Source organism: Hipposideros armiger, unplaced genomic scaffold, assembly GCF_001890085.2.
Source record: "Hipposideros armiger isolate ML-2016 unplaced genomic scaffold, ASM189008v1 scaffold_377, whole genome shotgun sequence".
Classification (NCBI taxonomy): Eukaryota; Metazoa; Chordata; class Mammalia; order Chiroptera; family Hipposideridae; genus Hipposideros; species Hipposideros armiger.
In genome coordinates, this window is record NW_017731727.1 from 683,235 (window position 1) to 704,171 (window position 20,937).

General features: G+C 39.7%; 1 protein-coding gene across 4 annotated transcripts in view; it reads left to right on the plus strand.

Annotated features, from left to right (window-relative positions):
• The window catches only part of MID2 (midline 2), an 85,598-nt gene that overhangs the window by 62,318 nt on the left and 2,343 nt on the right, over positions 1–20,937 (plus strand). For 2 of the 4 annotated variants that reach the window (XM_019662456.1, XM_019662454.1), the window contains exons 6-8: positions 10,815–10,942; positions 12,039–12,272; positions 19,523–19,684. In XM_019662456.1, coding sequence (XP_019518001.1) covers positions 10,815–10,942; positions 12,039–12,272; positions 19,523–19,684 — 524 coding nt within the window. The remainder of the gene's footprint in view (positions 1–10,814; positions 10,943–12,038; positions 12,273–19,522; positions 19,685–20,937) is intronic. The other 2 variants (XM_019662457.1, XM_019662455.1) reach the window with 1 other exon arrangement.

The window sequence follows — 20,937 nt, forward strand, 5'->3', positions numbered from 1 at the left end:
CCCCTGTAAGTAACTAGTTGCCTTTCTCTTGCTGCATTTAGGGTTCTCTCTTTGCCTTTAAACTTTCCCATTTTAATTATAATGTGTCTTGATGTGAGCCTGTTGGGGTTTATTTTGTTTGGGACTCTCTGTGCTTGCTGGGCTTGTATGTCTGTTTCCTTTGCCAGGTTAGGGAAATTTTCCATCATAATTTCTTCAAATAGGTTCTCAATCCCTTGTTTCCCCTCTTCTCCTTATGATACCCCTATAATGTGAATGTTGTTATGCTTGATGTTGTCCCAGAGGTCTCTTAACATATCCTCATTTAAATTTTTTTTCCCTTTTTACTGTTCCAATTAGGTGTTTTCTGCTACTTTGTCTTCTAAATTGCTGATTCGGTCCTCTGCTTCATCTAGCCTGCTGGTGATTTCTTCTAATGCATTCTTCATGTCAGTTATTGTCTTCTTCACTTCTGACTGGTTCTTTTTTATGGTTTTTATGTCTTTTTTTATGCTTTCTATCTCTTTGTTGAAGTTCTCACTAAGTTTGTTGAGCATCCTGATAACCATGGTTTTGAACTCTACATCTGGTAGGTTGCTTGCCTGTATTTCGTTGCATTCTTTTCCTGAAGTTGTTTTTCCTGTTCTTTCTTTTGGGATGTATTTCCTTGTTTCCTCATTTTGGCTGCCTCTCTGTGTTTGTTCCTACATGGATCTGCTATGTCTCCCAGTCTTGGCCACTGTGGTCTTATGTAGTAGGTGCCCTGTGGGGCCCTGGCACAGTCTTTCTGGTCACCTGCTCTGGGTGCTCCAGGAGTGACCCTTGTTTGGGTTGTCTATGCCCTCCCGTTATAGTTGAGCCTTGGTTGTGCTTGGAATCCCAGTAGGTGGGATTGACTCTCAGGCTGACTGGTTGTGGGGTTTGTCCATGTCCACAACTTGCAGGCTGCTGTGTGTGTGTGTGTGAGGGGGGGGCTTACCCCATGGAGCGGGATTTCCCCCAGTGGGCTCTGGTGCCTGCTGAGACCACCCTTTGGGTGTGCTGCTTGTGGGGCTAATTGGGTGGTACTCTGCTGTGATCTGAAGCGTACCTCCAAGTATGTTGGTTCTGGGGCCTCTTGGGAGGGGCTTTGGTGCAGGCCAAGGTCAACCACTGTTTGTGGGTGGGGACTACCTGGTTGAAGCTACAAATTGATCTATGGTTGGTCGCTGCCTGTGCTGGACTTGGAGGCGCGTAGGAAAAGCCACACTGCGGACCAAGGATGGCTGCCATTAGTACCAGGCCTGAGGTACATCCACAAAAAGCCCAGGACATCCTGAGGCTTCTGCTGACTGCCAGCTCCCGTAAGACTCAGCTGCTGATAGAGCTTCCTGTGATATGTGAGTTTGATGAGGCAGGGTCTCAGGGAGTCACCTGGTTGGGATGAGTGTTCACCAGGTTAATGTAGATTCTTGTTGGTGCTGAGCCTAGAGCTACTCAACAAAAGTCTCAGAGCATACTGAGGCCAACTGCCACCCACCTGGGGCCTGTGGATCCCCAAGAGTTGTCCAAGAAAGAGTGTAATGTGGGCAAGGCTAGCAGCTTGCCGAGAAAGTCTCACATCTACTTTTAAACTCGTTCATGTCTCTCCAATCTAAAAAAATATATAACACCCACAACTTTCCTCTATGTCATACTTCCTCTAGCTATTGTCCTATTCCTCTTTCTCTTCACAGCAAACTTCTTGAAAGACTTTCCATTTCCTCACCTCTAATTTACAGTTCTTAAACATTTAAAATATGAATATTAAAGTAATACTCGTATATTAAAAAGTCAAATATTACTAATAGTTATATTGTAAGAAAGAATCTCCTCAACTCGATTTTTGCTCTCCAACAATAATAATATAGAGCATTTATTTGTGCTGGGCATTATTCTAAGCCTTTATAAATATCAACTCAATCCTTACAATAATCTTATGAGATAGACACTATTATTATACCCATTTTACACATGAGAGAATGAAGCTCAGAGAGGATGCATGACTTGCCTAAGGTCACTCAAGTAGTAAGGGGAAGAAGCAGGATTCAAACCTAGGACATTTAGTGCCATAGTCTACACTTTTTCAATAGCCAAGCAATTTCAGCTCTATTAGGTGTTTCTTTTGGCATAATCTTTATGTTTCTAAATAACATCCATATATTGCTATTTTTGCTTACCCCCCCCCCTCAGTTTTGGATATCAACAACTGCTGCAAATTTGGAAATTTTTCAGCCTTCATTTTTTCAGATGTTTTTTATGCTGCCTCCTTCCTCTCTTATGGGGACTCCAATTACGTGTCTATTAGGCTGCTTTAAGTTGTCCTCAGCTCACTGATGCTCTGTTCATGTATTTTTAGTCTTTTTTTCTCTGCATGTTTCATGTTGATGGTTTCTAATGATATGTCTTCAAATTTACTAACATTCTGTAATGGCTAATCTGTAGTTAACCTCTCCAGTGTATTTTTGATCTCGGATATTGTAGTTTTCATCTCCAGAAGTTCAATTTGGGTCTTTTTATAGCTTCAATATCTCTGCTTAACATATATAGCCTTTTTTCTAGCTTTCTGAACATATGGAATACAGTTATAATAACTCTTTTAGTGTCTAATTCTAACATCTGTGTCAGTTCTGGGTTAGTTTCAACTGATTGCTTTTTCTCCTCATTATGGCTTATATTTTCTTGCTTCTTCACATGTCTGGTAATATTTGATTGGATGCTAGACATTGAGAATTTTATCTTATTGGGTGCCATCTATTTTTGTATTCCCATAAATACTCTCAAGGTTTGTTCTGGGACACAGTTACTTGAAAATAGCTTGATTCTTTTAGGCCTTGATTTCAAGATTTATTAGGTGGGATCAGAGTAGTGTTTAGTTTAGGGGAAATTTTCCCCCACTACTGAAGCAAATCCTTCTGAGTACTCTAACAAGTGCCCCAGGAATCATGAGATTTTCCAGTATGGCTGGTAGGAACATACATTATTCATGGCCCCGTGTGAGTGAGCACCAGGGATTCTTCCCTCTAATCTTTTTGGGTGGCTCTTTCCCTGGCATTAGTCAGTTCCCTCACATGTATGTGTTGATCAGTATTTTGTTGAATACTGGGGAACCCTCTGTAAGTCTCCAAAATTCTCTCCGTGCAGCTTTCTCCTCTCTGGTACTCTGCCCTATGAACTCCAGCCAATTTAGTCTCCCTGGACTCTTAGCTCTGTGTTCCTAATTAGGAACTCCACTGGGCTCTGCCTGATATCCCCTTCATGTAGCATTTTACTGCCTTAGTTTTGTTGGGAGAAATTTTCTCATAGTTTCCTAAGAAAGAGTACAAGGGAAGTAAATATTTGAGAACTTTCTGTTTAAAAATATTTAAAATTTAGGGCAGCCGATTAGCTCAGTTGGTTAGAGCGCAGTGCTCATAACACCAGGGCTGCTGGTTTGATTCCCACATGGGCCTCTGAGTTGCGCCCTCCAAAACTAGAATGAAGCAGCTAGTTGACTTGAAGCTGATGGATCCTGGAAAAACACACTCTTCCCCAATAAAAAAAATAAAAAATAAAATATTTAAAGTTTATTTTCACATTTCATAGGTTGAAAATAAATTTCCCTTGTAATTTTGAAGGCATGGCTGCATTGTCTCCTAATTTCTAGTATTGTCTTCAGAAGTCCACGGCTATTTTAATTCTTTATCTTTCAAATGTGACTATTTTAAAATCTGAAGCTCTTAAGGTCTTGTCTTTAGTCCATTTTTTCTGAAATTTTACTGAGATATGCCTTGGTGTGTGTCTTTTATCATCCATTTTTGATGGGCACTAAGTGGGTTTTTCCCATCTGAAGATTAGTGACTTTTACTTCTGGGAATTTTCTTGTATTATTCACTAATAATTTCCTCCCCTTTATTTTCTCCATTCTCTCTTTCTGGGACTCTAATTAGTCAGATGTTGGACATCCTAGATTTTTCCCTCTAACTTTTAAAATCTTTGTTTCTTATTTTCCATGACTTTGTCTTGTTCTGTTATCTAAGATGGTTCCTTAATTCTTTATCCAGTCTATTAAAATTTTAATATCAGCATTTATATTTTTATTTATTAGAACTCTTTCTTGACCTTTGCTTGTTTTTTTTAGCATTCTGCCCTTGTTTCGTGGGCACAAATTATTTGTCTATCTTCCTAAGGATATTAGTGATTATTATAAAAGTTTTCTTCTAAATTCTGCATTGTTTCATTTCTTCCAGGTTCCTTTTCTCTGTTAGTTTATTTTCGTTTCTGTCGTTCTCTAAAGTTCTGGTAAGGTTTTGGCTGCCTGTTTAATTTAACCACTTAAAAGTGACTGGAACATCTGAGGTGGTGGGAACAGTTTGTTGCTTGGTGTACTTTGCTATAGGATTATAAGGCAGGATGCCACATTTTTATTAAGGGAACCCCAAGTGTCATTTCTGTAGGTGTCTTCTCTTGGGTCAGTTTCCACTGGAAGTAATCCACCAATCTTCTGCTTCTGGTGACGTGTGAAGGGTATAAGCCTGGTTGCCATCATTCTGGGAGGCAAGCAGGGAAAGAGAACTGAGGGTTTTAAAACTGCCTTTAGTATAGTGTCAAAGTCTGCAGAAGTAAACCTCAGGTATTCTGCCAAGAAGAGGGAGGGGTAGTCTCTGGTTCATTGAATCTTGAGGTCTAGCTGTTCCTCACACAAACTTTCAACTGTCTGTGGCACTAAGTCAGCTTGATGTTGTTGGCTTCCTGGTCCAGCTTCCTCTGGTCTGTTGTTGGTTACCACTCATCCATCCCTTTCTAGCTTCCAAACATTTGTTGAAAATCTCTTAGTTGCTGACATCTCTTTTTCCATTCTCTATGTCTTTGTGGGTTTATAATGTTTTATTCTTTGACTGTCATTTCAGTGGGATATCACAAGAGCAGAGATAAAACATATTTAAGCCACTGTATTTAATCAACCCCATTCACTCTTTAACTCTCTGAAATATCTCCTGCCACTACCACACTATTGAAAGTGTTCTTTCCAAAGTCACCAAATGAATATCTTGCTGCTAAATGTAATATACATCCCTTTGTTTGTTTGTTTTTTTAAAGATTTTCATTGGAGTATTGGGGGGAAGGGAACAGTGCTGGGGAATTGGGGGAAGGGGAACAGTCACATTGCTGTCGTTTTGTTCTTCAGTCTAGCTGTGGAGGACGTTGCTTCACTGGCCCAAGTTGGCACCATTATTGCGCTCTTCCCGGGAGAAGCAGATCAGTCGCTGGCTTCTGGACGGCCACTCACTGCGGCTGCTGGCCGCTCACGCTGGCTGCTGGCTACATACGGTAGCCCATGGCAACCCACTGCCACAGGGGCTGCAGCCTACGCTGTTACCGGCGTCTCACAGCAGCCCAGCTCCAGGTTGAGCTGTTGTTCAGCATCTTAGCTGAAGAGGGCAGTGTCACTGGCCCTCATATGTGGGATCCGAACCGGGCCCTTTGGCGTCCCAAGCCAGTTCTTAAACATCGCGCCACTCGCCCGGCCCCACATCCCTTTGTTTTATGTTACTGTTTCATCTTACTGATCCCTCAATAGCATTTGTCCCCACTGACCAATTTACTTGAACTGTCTCTGCCATTAGCTTCCATGGACACTCCTTGTTTTCTTTCTACCTATTTGGTTTCTTTTGCCTTTGTGGACAACTCTTCCTAGACATAGCACTTTAGTACTATAGTTCTTTGTGATTCTGTATCAGGTTATTCTTTTCTCTCACTGCACATTCTCCTCTTGCAAACTTACAGTTCCTAGGGTTTCAGTTACCATCTAGACGTTGAGAATTCCCAACTCTATCTAAATCTTCTTTTCATAGGCTCAGGTATAGCCTATGGGGTAGATGGAATAAATGGCTATCTATGTGGTATGGTTTGAGAATCATCTACCTTACCTAAATATCTTTCTCACTCGTCTCTCATAGGGTCTGAAATTCTTCCCCACCATTATTCATTGTAGTGTATTAATGACCAAAATCTTAGTTAAAATGAAATTGTAGCTGGGAGGTTTATTCCTCCCTCTTTACAAATGACACTTATTGTATAACACTAATAGAGATAGCTAATGTGTTTTGCTTAAACGTTCTCTCTCTCTCTCTCTCTCTCTCTCTCTCTCTCTCTCTCTCTCTTACATACACCTCAATGCTGTTTTAACTGATCCATAACTTTCCAGCCACTGTTAACATGTAGAAGTATAGTATCCAAATATATACTCGTATATATTTCACAAACATAAGTTTATGCTCTATATACTGCATTAAACCCTACATTTGAACTTAACAATATAGCATAACTGTTTCCCTATCATTGGGTATTATTATGTAACCTGATTTCCAGTAGCTTCATAGTATTTCATCTTTTAACATATAACACATTACTTAGCTTAGTCACCATTGTTACACAATTAGGTTACATATGATGTGTTGAGTGTCCTTGTAGTTCTATCTTTACATACATCTCAGTTTTATCCTTAGTAAAAAAATTATGAAGCAGAACTGTCAGGTAAAAAAGTATTTAAATTTTAAACTAACTTGATTTTAATGCTAAATTGGCCTCCAAAATTTACATCCATTTCAGTCCTACTGAAAATATGTAGGCATTTTTAATATAGGCATGAAAGCTCCTATATTGTCATTATTTATAACCTTAAATGCTATCTCATTTTAATTTACATTTCTTTGATTTGTCATGTAATTGGGATTTTTATTATATTTTTGGCTATTTGTTTTCATGTTTGGAGAATTAACTTTCTGTTTTATGTATTTATACTTGTGTCACCACTTTATTTTTTGCTCATTCCTAAACACCTTAAAATCTGATCTGCTTCCAATTTTGACCCCTTCCAGTCCAACCACTGTAGCCGGAGTACTCGTCCTAGAACATAATTTTGTGTATATCGCTCCTTTGACTAAACTGCTTCAGCGGTTCCCATTGCTCTTTGGATAAAGTGCAAACTTTATAACGTTGCCTACAAGGTTCCCTGTGTGACTTTGCCAATTGTCCAGCCTTCAGGCAAGAGAAAACACACACATCCACATGGTCTTTTGCTTAGCTAATTTCTACTCATCATGTAGGTCATTGCTTAAAATTAACTTCCTCTGGGGACATTTCCTTTAGTGCCCAAGTCCCTGCCAGGTAGATCTTGTGTATGTTCCACTCCCTTTGTAGCAGCACTTCTATTGCCTATTTAATGTCTTACTCCTCCATGATCTGTGAGCTTTGTGAGGGCAAAGACCACAATTAGCTTGTTCTCCCAGTATATCTCCACTGTCTGGCATAGTTCTTGGCACATTGGTTGAGCTCAGTAAGTGGCGGATGTATGGAAGGAAGGAAGGAAGGAGGAAGGAAGGGAGGGAGGGAGGGGATTGGGGAGGTTGGGAAAACATTTCATGAGCCAATTTTCTGCCTTAACTCTTGCCCTAAAGAGGTTGTTGTCTTCTTACTTATCAAATCCTGGAAGATTAGCTATTCAATATGAGACCTTAAGATTGTACTGAGTTAGGCTTTCATTTGTTTTTCTTGGCCTGCAGTTTATTCCTGAAAGCTCTCTATTATATCATAAACAGCCAAGAGCTGTTGTTAGTAAATTTCTAGCAGGATAGACATGCATGAGCGTATATATTTGTTTAACTCTTCATCCCCTTATAACTAGTTCACCATGAAAGTTTCCTCTCTGGTCTCCCTACATTCAATGTCTCTTCCCTCCACTCCAACCTGCATATTGTTGCCAAGTTAATGTGTCTTTCCATTCTTTCATTTGCATGCTCAAGGATTTTTACTGGCTCTGATTCAGAGGGCTGGTGCAGGCCCTAAACATGTATGTTTTGGTCAAAGTTCCATAAGATAATTATCATGTGTAACCACGGTTAAGATTTACGAAAGCATGTAAAAATATACCTAAATTTTAAAAAATAAGGACTGTCTAAATGGTTAAGGGTATAGAGTTTAGAAGCCAATGAACATTGATTCAGTCATATTTCTTTTTTTCCCCTTGATCATTACTGGTTGTGTGACCTTGGACAAATTACCTACCATTCTATTTGTCAACTTTCTAATTTACGGAATGAAAATAACATTTGTCACACAGGGTAATGTGTAAGGAATAAATTAGATTATATATATATATATATATATATATATAACTGTGCATGTACGAGGTCTGACAATTAAGTTTGGGAACTTGCTACCATACACTTTCATTGGCAGCACTGTACAAACAGCTCGGTGCGGTTTCATAACCTTGGTATATCAGTGTCTCACAGCTGAGTTCATATCAATGTGTGGCGGTGTCTTGGTGAGTGGTATTCATTATTGTTGTTACGTGTTTTTTTGTGCCGTTGCAAGAATGTCTGAGCTTGAAGTAGAGCAGTGAACAAACATTAAACTTCTTGTTAAACTTGGCAAGAATGGAAGTGAAATCAGGGACATGTTAGTCCAAGTTTATGGGGATAATGCCATGAAGAAAAAAGCAGTATACAAATGGATTAAACAGTTTTCTGAGAGGAGAGAATGCATCACTGATGAACAGAGGTTAGGGCAGGCAATAATGAGCAGAACTGATGAAAACATTGCAAAAATTCATCAAATTGTGCGTTAAAACTGTCAGCTGACTGTGAGAAGCATAGCAGACCAAGTAAACATTGATAGAGAAACAGTTAGGAAAATCTTAACTGAAAATCTCAGCATGAGAAAGGTGTGTGTAAAAATGGTCCTGAAGGAGCTCACCGATAAACAAAAGCAAAGGAGAGTCGAAGTTTACCAAGACCTTTTGGAGAGGCAAGACGATGTTTTAGGCCATGTTATCACTGGTGATGAAACATGGGTGTACCAATATGACTCTGAAACAAAGCGTCAAAGTGCACCATGGAAAGGTCAGCCAAGTGGCTCAGTTGGTTAAGAGCTCGCTCAAGAGTGCGAGCTCTGAGCAACAGTGGGTCGATGCTCAGCCCGAGCTGAGCTGCTGCCGAGCTGACAACAGGTGGCAGGATGGCTCAGCTAAAAAAAGAAAAAAAAGTGCACCATGGAAGTCAGCCAATTTTTCACGACCAAAAAAGTTCTGTCAGTCTAACTCAAGAGTCAAAACGATGTTGCTAACCTTTTTTGATATCAGAGGGATTATTCATTTTGAATTTGTGCCAACTGGATGAGCAATTAACCAAGTTTACTGTTTGGAAGTGCTGAAAAGGCTGCATAAAAAAGTTAGATGAAGGGTCTTCCGAGTGGCGCGTTGTTTAAGAGTTGGCTTGGGACGCCAGCTCTGAGCAGCACGGCCCCAGTTTGGATCCCACATGAGGGCCAGAGACACTGCACCCTCTACAGCTAAGATGGTGAATAACAGCTCGGCCTGGAGCTGGGCTACCGTGAGTTACCGGCGATGGCGTAGGCTGCAGCCCCTGCTGCAGTGGGCTTCCGTGAGCTACGGTGAGTGGCCAGCAGCCAGCATGAGCTGCCATGAGCCGCTGTGAGCGGCTGTCCAGTGGCAGGCGAGCGACTGCCTCACTCGGGAAGAGAGCTCAGTGGTAATACCAACATGGGCCAGTGAAGTGATGTCCTCCACAACTAGACTGAAGAACAAAAGGACAACAACTTGTCTGTTCCCCTTCCTCAATCCCCCAGTAAAATCTTTAAAAGAAAAAGTTAGATGGAAACGATCTGAACTTTTCACCAATAATTCATGGCTCACACGGCACTGTATGTGAGGGAGTTTTTAACTGAATTGGCACACCCTCCCTACTCACCTGATCTGGCCCCCAGTTACTTCTTTACCCAAAGATAAAGGAAATATTGAAAGGAAGACATTTTGATGACGTTCAGGACATCAAGGGTAATATGACGACGGCTCTGATGGCCATTCCAGAAAAAGAGCAATTCCAGAATTGCTTTGAAGGGTGGACTAGGTGCTGGCATCGGTGCATAGCTTCCCAAGGGGAGGACTTTGAAGGTGACCACAGTGATGTTCAGCAATGAGGTACATATCACTTTTTCTAGGATGAGTTCATGAACTTAATTGTCAGTCCTCATATCTATCTATCTATCTATCTATCTATATAATTGCCAGTCCTCATATATATATATATATATATATATGACATATATGTAAAAGACATATATGTAAAATATGTCTGTAAAAATACTAAATGCCCAATTAGCAGTTGTGTTGTTATTGTTTGTCATTCAGTTATTCGTTCAAAAATTATTTATTCACTAGGTGTCTAACACTGTTAGGGACCATGGAAGACATGAGGTACAAAATACGAACCTTGCTCTTGAGAAGCTTAGAATTAGTCGAGGAGATAAAACTCACATAGTATACAATTAAAGAACAATAAAATTAAATGTAAATATTATAAAAGATCAACTAAAGTACAGTATTTAGGGGAAGGGTTTAAATCAGCTCCAGTGTGCTAGCTTGTTGTTTAGCATAAAAAAATAGAGGGGGAGAAAAAAAATCTCTCAAACTGCTCTTACCAAACCTTCAGAGGTCTACTTTTGATGCTGCCTGCCAGATGGAAAATGATGCAGGGGGGAAAAAATCCTGTATTTATTTCTCAAAATTAAAACAGGATGGGGGAGTGTGTTCGAGGGGTGAACATATGTGAATAAATATGGTGTAACCTTTAATTGGTTCTGGATGATTAACATTTAAACGGTTTCCATTGGAAAATCAGAGACGTGGTATTTTTCACTTAATGAATCAAGCCCTACAAGTCATTTATTTTCACCTTTTTAAATCAGAAATCAAACACTGGATAGAGGTTGCAAACCTATTTTGATGTATATTGATGTACTTTTCTCTTTTGCAGGGTCGCTATGGCAACTGCATCTTCTCAAGTTCTGATTCCAGACATCAATTTTAATGATGCCTTTGAAAACTTTGCTTTAGACTTTTCCAGAGAAAAGAAACTGCTGGAGGGGCTAGATTATTTAACAGGTGTGAAAATACTGTGCTTTCCTTCTCATTCTAATCCTTTTCTTTTGGTGTGCATTTACTTTTAAGTAATCTGAAAAAGACAATATTTATAATGAAAATGCTTTTATAACCTATAAAATGATACATGTATCCTTTTATATAAAACACATTTTAGTTCATATAACAGAAAAGAAAGATGATTTGTCAAATATTTCTGGGGGCAGAATGTGTATAACATCCGTACTTAAATGTAAAAAACAAGCAGTTGCTGATGGATTTCTCCTTATGAGCCTATCAGTAATATATACATTGCTTGTTATGGGGCTGGAACTAAGGTGGCGATTATGGAACATTAGAGAATGTTCCACATGGCTACAGGTACTACTCAAATGGTTTTAAGGAAAATTAAGAATGAACAGATGAGGAAGAAAAATTTAAGAAATATCTGACTTGCATGCAGTTTTAGAGAATGAGGAATGCAACCAGCCTTTTAAAAATGCTAGCTACATTCAGCATTATTTGAATGATCTATTTCATGAGAAAAATACATACATACAATAACTTTGTGTTTGTAGTTATTTTTGTTAATATATTAAAATAGCTGTCATTTATTGAACATCTACTTATTGCCAGATGCTGTATATTAATTGTATATCATGAGTCCTTGCAACAAATCTGAGGTAATTATCATCCCCATTTTACAGATGAGGGAACGCATATTATTTTGTACTCGGCTACATTGCCAAAAATATGTAGTAAAACTTACTTTGAAATAAAAAGAAATAGGTTGAAGGTTATATAATAAGAAAACCATGTGACCACTTTGCTCTAATACTTTCATGTGTGTTTATACAGGCAGAGTAGACAACTGGACAGTCATCTCAATACTTTAGGCTTATATTTTTTGCCTAAAATATCTTTATTGTTGAAGCAAAAGTGGTTTGGGGGAGCTTGAAGTCTCAGCACTTTGCTTCAGGTTGTATGTTATGTGCAATATAAAGCTTCTTATTAAGAAAATCTCCTCTCTATGACATGCTGGGTTGGGCAGCGTAACGATTGCAAACTTGCAGAACAGAGAGTGTGCTTTCCTTACCTTCTTTTCCACCTTTCCTTACAGCCCCCAACCCACCATCTATCCGAGAGGAACTCTGTACTGCTTCCCATGACACCATTACAGTCCACTGGATCTCGGATGATGAGTTCAGCATCAGCTCCTATGAGCTTCAGTACACCATATTCACTGGCCAGGCTAACTTCATCAGTAAGTCATGGTGTAGTTGGGGCCTGTGGCCAGAGATAAGGAAATGTAAGGAAGCAGTAAGCTGCTCAAGATTGGCCGGGGCGCCACGAGGCAAGTGTTTGTAAGACATGTTAGGTTGTTTAGAATAGTGTTTTGTAAACAGTTTAAGCTCCCCCAGGGCATTAAAAAGATCTTACGGATGTGTCACCCATCAGCAAGTTGTGTATTTCCTTGCTGGGCAGTCACTGGGGCCACTCCCATTTGTTGATGTAATCCTTAGCCTTTCCTCAGTTAATCCATGTCACTCCACTCTCCCAAGTCAGAACACAGCTCAGAATTCGTTCCTGGGTAGCTAAGTCACCATCATTGCTGATTCTATGTGTGTGACCATCTTGTTCCTTGACTTTTCTTCCACTTCATTACCATGGTCAAATGAATTATGTTCAAAGACTACTACTTCCTTTACTGTACCGATTTGTATCAGTGACTATAGTGACAAGCCTCCTGTCTCCGTCACTCTTCCCTTTATCGTCCTTTCCCCCCTTTCCTCCAGTAAATACACCAAATATAAAAACGTGTCAGTGGGCCACACAACGAAAGATGTTCAAAAAGCAATCTTTTAGCTCACATGTTATAGCTTCACCTTCTGATGAACTGCAGCACGACAAGGCATAGTAAGAACTTAACTCAGTGATTGTCAGACAAGAGGGGTTGAGCTGCAAGTTCCCCCCAATGCCGTGGGGAAAAATGGAAATGAAAGCAGTATTGAAGCTGGTTTCCAGACTGGAACTGATTCCCACCCTAAGGTTGCATCTGCATAGCTGCAAATTAGTGTTTTCTTTTACCTGTGTATTTGTGCTTCTATATCTCACTTCACAGGCTTGCATGAAAGGAGTTTTTCCAATAAAACCCTCCTGGTAGTCTTCCTTTTCCTGTTTTGTGACAATTATGAGCCACATGGTGAGGTGGGGAGGTGAGAGGACATTTGGCGTCAAACTCTAAAAAACACTTGCCTCGTGCAGCTCCAACCTAAGCCACTTGGCCTGGGTAGCTGTGTTCTTGGGTGTTCCTGGGTGTTTCTTCAGTTTGTGAAGTCACAAACTCTTAAGGCCTCCCTGACATGCATTCCTGCACTTGTCTCTCCTGTTCTGGGAAGTTTTAGAGCCAGCAACTCTGCTTCTTCTTCTGATATGGGGGGAGCAGTGGTCTCTAGGGCGGGGTGAGAATAAGTCCAAGAAGTAACAAAAATCTAAAGGCTGTCACCTTTATTTTCAAGGATATATAGTTCTTTGTAAAGAAAAACTTAAAGAATAATTCTTAATAGTGATAGGATTATAGCATCTTAGAATTGGAGGGGACCTTAGAGGTCATCTAGTCTAATCTATTTTCCTTCTACCAGACACCCAGTAGATGATCGTCCTGTCTCTGCTTGAACATTTCCAGTGATGGATAGCTCACTTCTAACAAAAGAGCCCATTCAAGTGTGTAGCTATAAATTATTGTCAGTGCTTCCTTATGAAAGGCCTAACTCTCCTAGTAAATAATGACAATAACAATCTACATGTTATTGTATTTTGCCATCTACAAATGTTCCCCACATACATTGTCCCATTTAGTTCTCATGAGTTCTTACTTAGCCTTATGAAATAGATCATTTTAATTCTGTTTTATAGATGAAGAAACTGAAGTTCAATGAATTGCCCAAGGTCACAGAGCTACAAACTGACAGAGCCAAGATTTGAACCCAAGCCTGTCAGACGTCAAGCTTAATGCTCCTTGTATTAAACCACAGCTACCAATCAGTCCTAGCCCCGCCCTTTTATGCCTAACAAACCCAATCCATCTTTCACATGACAGTTCTTTAGATAATTTCAGATAGCTCTCATGTCCTTTCTACATTTTCTCTTTTCCAGGCTAAACATCCTCAGTTCTTTGGGTTGCTTCTCATGTGACATCATTTCAGACCCGTTACCATCCTGCTATCCTTTTTATGAAAGTGACTTATAAAATGTGCTATCCAAAAAGTGAACATAGTACTCCAGAAGTGGTCCGACCACTGCCGCGGATAGCTGGGTTATTTCTCTTGTACAATAGCTGAGCACATGGTCAGGTAAAATCCCTGGGAATTTCAAATCCTATTCCTGTTCATGCCATTGTCTAAATGGAAACACAACATCTTTTTTTTTTTTTTTTTTTTTTAGCTGAGCCATCCTGCTACCTGTTGGCAGTTCAGTGGCTGCTCAGCTCGGGCTGGACTCGAACCGCTGTTGCTCAGAGCTCAAACTCTTGAGCGAGCTCTTAACCAACTGAGCCACTCGGCCGGCCCTAGGAAACACAACATCTTGAATTCATCCCTATTACATTTTATCTGGTTAGTTTTGATTCCTCATTCCAGCCTGCTAAACTCCTTTTGAATCCAGTTTCTGACTTCCAGTACATTTACTTCCCTTCCCAGCCCTTCCATGTTCTCCTCTGATCATTGATAGAAAAGAGGAATAGGACTGGGACAAGGGCAGACCCTGAAGCAAAAATTTTGTTTGCAGTGGCAATGGGCAGATGAGATCAAACTGTTTTATGAGGAATAAATATTCGTGAAGATTCAAGGTCCCAGTCCTACCTTCTCTGAGAGCTACTTAACCTTGAGGTTTTCCTACATTTTCTCTTTTTTTAAACCACTTTACTTAGGTATACTTGACATACAAAAAGTTGTCTATCAACAAATGAATGCATAAAGAAAATGTGGTATATACACGCAATGGAATGTTATTTAGCCTTTAAAAAGAAGGAAATTCTGCCACTTGTGAGAACATGGATGAACCTAGAGGGCATGATGATGAGTGAAATAAGCCAGTCACAGAAGGACAAATAATATGATACAATGCATGTGGGGAATCTTAAAATAGTCAAACCCCATATCTGGTTAAAGAATAACCAGAAATTTCATCCTTGTTGGTTAAATTTTGAAAAGTAGTTCCCTTTATTTTTTCCAACTTTCTTCCTTCATTTTTAACTTTATCTCCACCTTGTCTAAAATATGAAATAGTCACAAGTCAATAACGTTTTATATGATGCCGTTAGCTGAATGAGAATTCCAACAGGTGTTTGGATGCTTGTCTTCCCCATTACTGTGTATTTTTCCTCTGTTTCAATTTTGTGTTTTGCATTCTGAAAGCTCTGGCTATAACCTCTGTCTGGCCAGAAAGTCTGTAACATACTGCCACAAAAATATAACTTCTATTTCCCCTCCTTTTCATTCTCATGCACGTGCTTTCCACCACACATTTATGCTCAGGTTCATGGATTTCCATATTGTAGTCTTTCCCTTTTGAATAAGGTGTATACTTCCATTACCATAATTCAATCATAAACCCCATCTCACCAAGTCTCAGTGATACCCCAAACATCACATATATATACACCTTTTTAAAATTTAGAAATGATTTCAAAATTACAGAAAAGTTGCCAGACTAGCACAAAGGACGTCCAGATACTGTTTATGCAGATTCGCCCCATTAATATTTTGCCCCATTTGCTTTATTCTCTTTCTCTCTTTTTTACTTCCATTTGAGAGTAAATTGCATATATCATAGCCTTTCACCCCTAAATTCTTCAGCGTATGTTTCCTAAGATACATATCCACAATACAATTATCGACTTTAAGCGATTTAAGTTTGATGTAATATTTTTATCTAACCCACCATTCATATTCCAATCTTTATAGCTGACCCGATAATATCCTTTATAATATATAAAGGACCCAATATTGTCCTTTATAGTCTAGCATCAGGTATTGCATTTAATTGTCATATCTCTAGTCTCCTTTAATCTGAAATATTTCCTTAGCCTTCCTTTGTCTTTAATGACGTTGACATTTTAAGAGTGCCATTTTTATTTCTTTATTATACTATTCCTTATTTTGGATTTTTCTGATGTTTCCTCATGATTATATTCATATTTTCCATTCATGGCTGGAATACTACAGAAGAGATGCTGTGTCCTCCTTAGGACACAACATCTGGAGGCACACGCTGCCCTCTGGTCCTTCATTGGTGAATTGGTCCTTCATTGGCTAATTTTGATCACCTGGTCAAAGGTGTTGCCTGATTTCTTCACTGTGTAGTTACTGTTTTTCCTTTTGCAACCAATAAGCAATCTGTACAGTGATGCTTTAAGACCATGAAAATATCCAGCTTCCTCATCAAACCTGTCCCACCCACCCCCTTCCTGTTTTAACATCAATAAATAATTCTTTACAATGATGATTGCAAAATGATCCCCCCCCCACATTTGCAAGCTGGCACTCTGCATTCTACTGTGAGCAAAAGCCCCACCCTCCATTTGTTTATTTAATCTACTTATTGGTATGGACCGCTGAACTCTCTTTTTTCAATGGTTTATAATTTTTTACTGCCCTTACCTTGGTGCTCAAATTTCCTAGATTTAGCCAATGGAAGCCTTTGAAGCTGATTCCTGGGTCCTACATTTTCCCATCACTTTCTTGATTACTTTTTAAAAAAATTTTATTGGGGAACAGTCAGGGTCATTGGTTACACATTGCTTTAATGCTACAATAGTATAGTTGACTCTTTTTTTTTTTTACGAAAGGCGCAGCTCACAGTGGCCCATGCGAGGATCGAACTGGCAACCTTGGTGTTATCAGCGCCACGCTCTAACCAACTGAGCTAACCCGTCACCCATCTTGAGTACTTTCTTACTTTCCAGCATAACAAGAGGTTCTAGGCTCATTTTGAGCCTGCCTCAACTTTTAAATCAGCCATTTTCCCAAGGAACCCTGGTTCCTTTTAGGGGGAGAATCGTGTTAGAGACCAAGACCTGGAGACTAGAAATACACATGTAACACCAATGTAGGTATACATATGCACACAGATAATATGTATACACTTAGGCTTAACATGGGTGCATATATGCATGCACATACATATACATATATAGTGTATTTTAGAAATCATGAATTTATACCAATACTTCCAATTCCAGTCCATCTCTACAGGTTCTTTCTTTCCTTCCCCCATTCCATATTTGTATGTTCCTACTTCCATGATGAGACCACTGACTCCCAACAACGTTAACACATGTACTCATTTGCTCATTCCCAAATAGATCTACAATAGTTTCAGAATTGTTTTGCCCATACCACTACAAAAACAAACAGTAGTTCAAGACTTGTTTGCAATTTTCCTCTTGCCCCATGTTTTTGGTGTGGTTGTTTTTCATTGCAAATGCAATTGGATTCATTGTTTGGGTTTGCCTTTAGTTTTAGTCCCCACCCTGCTCAATGATATTGGTTTCGTTTTAATTTTGGAATTTGTAAAACAGCAACATGTTTTCAAAACGCAAAACTGGACAAAACAAGTTATAATCAGAGAAGTGTCATTTTCTCCCATATACTTTTTTTAAATTAAATTTTATTGGAGAACAGCCATGGTCATTGGTTACACATTGCTTTCATGCTACAATGGCATAGTTGACTCTTTAAAGGAGTGTGCAGCTCACAGTGGCCCATGTGGGGATCGAACCAGCAACCGTGGTGTTATCAGCACCATGCTCTAACCAACTGAGCTAACTTGTCACCCCCCTGTCTCACATACTTTTAATCACCCCATCCCTTGTAGGTAACCAACTTCATTATTGTCTGTTTTTTTTTCTTTCCTGTTGTTATTATTGTTTTGTAACTCCAAACAAATATATGTATGTCCTCTTACGTGCCTTTCTTTCTTGCATAAATACTTAGCATACTATATATGCTCTTTTGTAATTTGCTTTCTTCAATTAACAATATATCCTGAAAATCACTTCATATCAGTCCATGGAGATCATCCTCATTTTTTTTTCCAGCTGCAAAATACTTCATTGTGAAGTTTGTTTAGTTTTTTGTTTTGTATTGTTGGAAGTATGTGTGGAAGATCGTGTATTTCCCTCCCCGAATTCAAATTTCATGTGCAGTTTACGATTCATACTGTGCATTGGTATATAGACAACCAAACCCTCAAACATTGTTCCTGGGTCTTATCCTTTATTGTCTTTTCATAAGAGTCACTGAACATGTCTACCAATTATTCTTTCTAGAGCATATCTTTTTGCCCTCCATTATGCTTCTTTTTCTAGTTTTAATTTAGACCTTTTCTACCTCTCCCCAAATTAATTATAAAACCCCCCTGATCAGATCTCTTTCAAAAGTCTCATTATTATTTTCAGTTTTTAACCTCACTTAAGCCCTTTACTATGGCTGCATAGCAGTGACTAAATTCACCACTCATTTTCCTTGCCCTTTTCTTTTCATCCTGTTAGAATTGTGTTTAAAAATCAGTAAACTGGCTGAAAAGCAGATAACAAAAGAGAAACCTAGATAATCCACAGACTAGAAAGTCAATCTCTCTTTTACTAAAAGTCAGCCAAATACATGTTTTAATTATGTACAGTTTTTTCTCTGTTTAAGTCAGTGTTTATGGTCTAAAGAGTTTCAAGAGCAGAAGCCTGCTTGTGATCTCTTTCCCTACTTGGAAGGGAAGAAGGTTCCAGACAACAATGTGTTCCTGGACCACCCAACACCAAATGAGTATTGGAATCAGAGCCAGGAAGGAGTAAAACTGGATAGTGTCCAGTGAGGCGATGATATTTCATTTTGGTTATCATGTCACCTCCTTGGTCCCTATGATAACTTAGAGCCCAACTAGTCTTGGAAGTAAGGGTAAGGGTAGGTGGGAAAGTTGTGTCATAAGCCCTGAAAGCTTCAAACCTCATGGAGACAAAAGAGCATTGGTGTTCACCCCATGAATTGTGATAATAGTAGGATAACGAGACAAGGTGTGTACTCCCAGCACTATCACCAGCTATCTGTGGCCTTGGGCAAGTCACTTCTCTCCATCTTAATTTCCCATTTGTAAATTGAGGGAAATATGGTGCCTAGGTGTCCTCTTGGCTCTGAGAGTCCCTGTTCCTGTGCTCTGCAAGGACTGCTCCATCCATACAAGGCCAAACTCAGCTCTCAGAGGATTGGAACTTTAGAGTAAAGATCTAGACACTCCATAAAAGAGATGATTCTATAATTTTTGTAAAGTAGCTTTTCCTGTGTTAGTTGGCAGAAAATTGCAATAACCTAACTTTCACCAGTGGTTACAGTCAATTACCAGATGAAAAGGAGCTCGGCATAGGCATAAAGGAGCATAAGCCTAGCTCCATGGGAGAAAAGCAGCAGAGAAGGTTCATCTTACTCTGTCTTCCAGGACTCACAAGAAAACAAAATGAAATTTACTTTTGGGGGGCCTGTGACTTTTCAGTGTGCTTCTCATCCTATTTCTATTACCTGCTGGTTAATGTCCTTGTCTTTCCCCATGTTACAGGCCTGTATAATTCAGTGGATAGCTGGATGATTGTGCCCAATATTAAGCAGAACCATTACACAGTGCATGGACTCCAGAGTGGGACACGCTACATCTTCATTGTTAAAGCCATAAACCAAGCAGGCAGCCGGAACAGTGAACCTACCCGACTAAAAACAAACAGTACGTTATGGTGCTTCTGAAAGGCGACATCAATTTTCCCTTCCATGCTAGGGAGTAAACTTAGCCTGAATAGGCACCCACAGCCATGCAAGAGAGCAGAAGCTCTGGGTAGAGGAGGAGCGTTACTGTTGTATATAGTTGGCGCTCTGGGCAAGGGGTTTGTTCGTGCCCCTGAGAGATATGTGGACACAGATAGACATACAATAGCTGATAGCTTGGGAGGGTGTTAGTGAAGAGGTTTTCTCCGCATCCCACCCTCATGCTTGGGGGACAGTTGAATAAAAGAGTACTACAGACATACACTGCTTAACAATGGGGAAACATTCTGAGAAATGTGTCCTTAGGTGATTTCATCCTTGTGTGAACATCATAGAATGTACTTACACAAACCCAGATGGTATAGCCTACTGCACACCTAGGCTGTGTGGTATATACCACCATCATATATGTGGTTGGTCATTGACTGAAACATTGTTATGTGGAACATGACTACATTTGTGATAGTCTGGTAACATCATAGTGCAGAGAAGCCATACCTGTTAGGAATGCTTTTGACTGCAAGTGACAGGAAATTCAACTAACTTGGCTTAACAAATAGTATCTGTTACCAGCTTAAAGAAAGTACCTTTTTCTCTCTCACATAGCAAGAAGTTTGAAGGTAGGCAGTTCAGGGCTGGTGCAGCAGCTCTGTGAATTTGTAAAACACTCAGGCGCTTTCACTTTTTGTGTATTGGATTTTTGCCACATGGTCACAACATGGCCGTTGCAACCTCTCGGTTGTCATGTTTACTTTCAAGATAGGATGAAGGGGGGAAGGCTTGGTTTACATGGTGGCTCTCCCTTTTATCGAGGAAACAGGCACTTTCCCAGAAGGTTCTCTCACCCTGTCTCACTTTTGCTTCCAACTACTTCCATCTTATTAGCCACCTCTAACAGCAAGGGAGGCTAGGTATAGAGTATTTAGCTTTTCTGGCCTCAATATTGAAAGTGGGTAAGAGAGAAAAAGTAGGGAAAGGGTGTTGTGTTGACCAGCAGTGTCTGCCACAGACGAATTTTGTATAATAAAGCTCTTGTCATACCCAGCAACTGGCTCCTAGTAATTGGTTTTGTCATATGACTATAAGGAGTTCTCTGTTGTGAGTGATCCTACACAATAAATACTTTCTCTGATCATTGATGATGCAGTAGTCACTCCAACAAAGTTACCTGATTATATGTCATTTACATCCCAGTTGTAAGAGGGCAAACAAAAT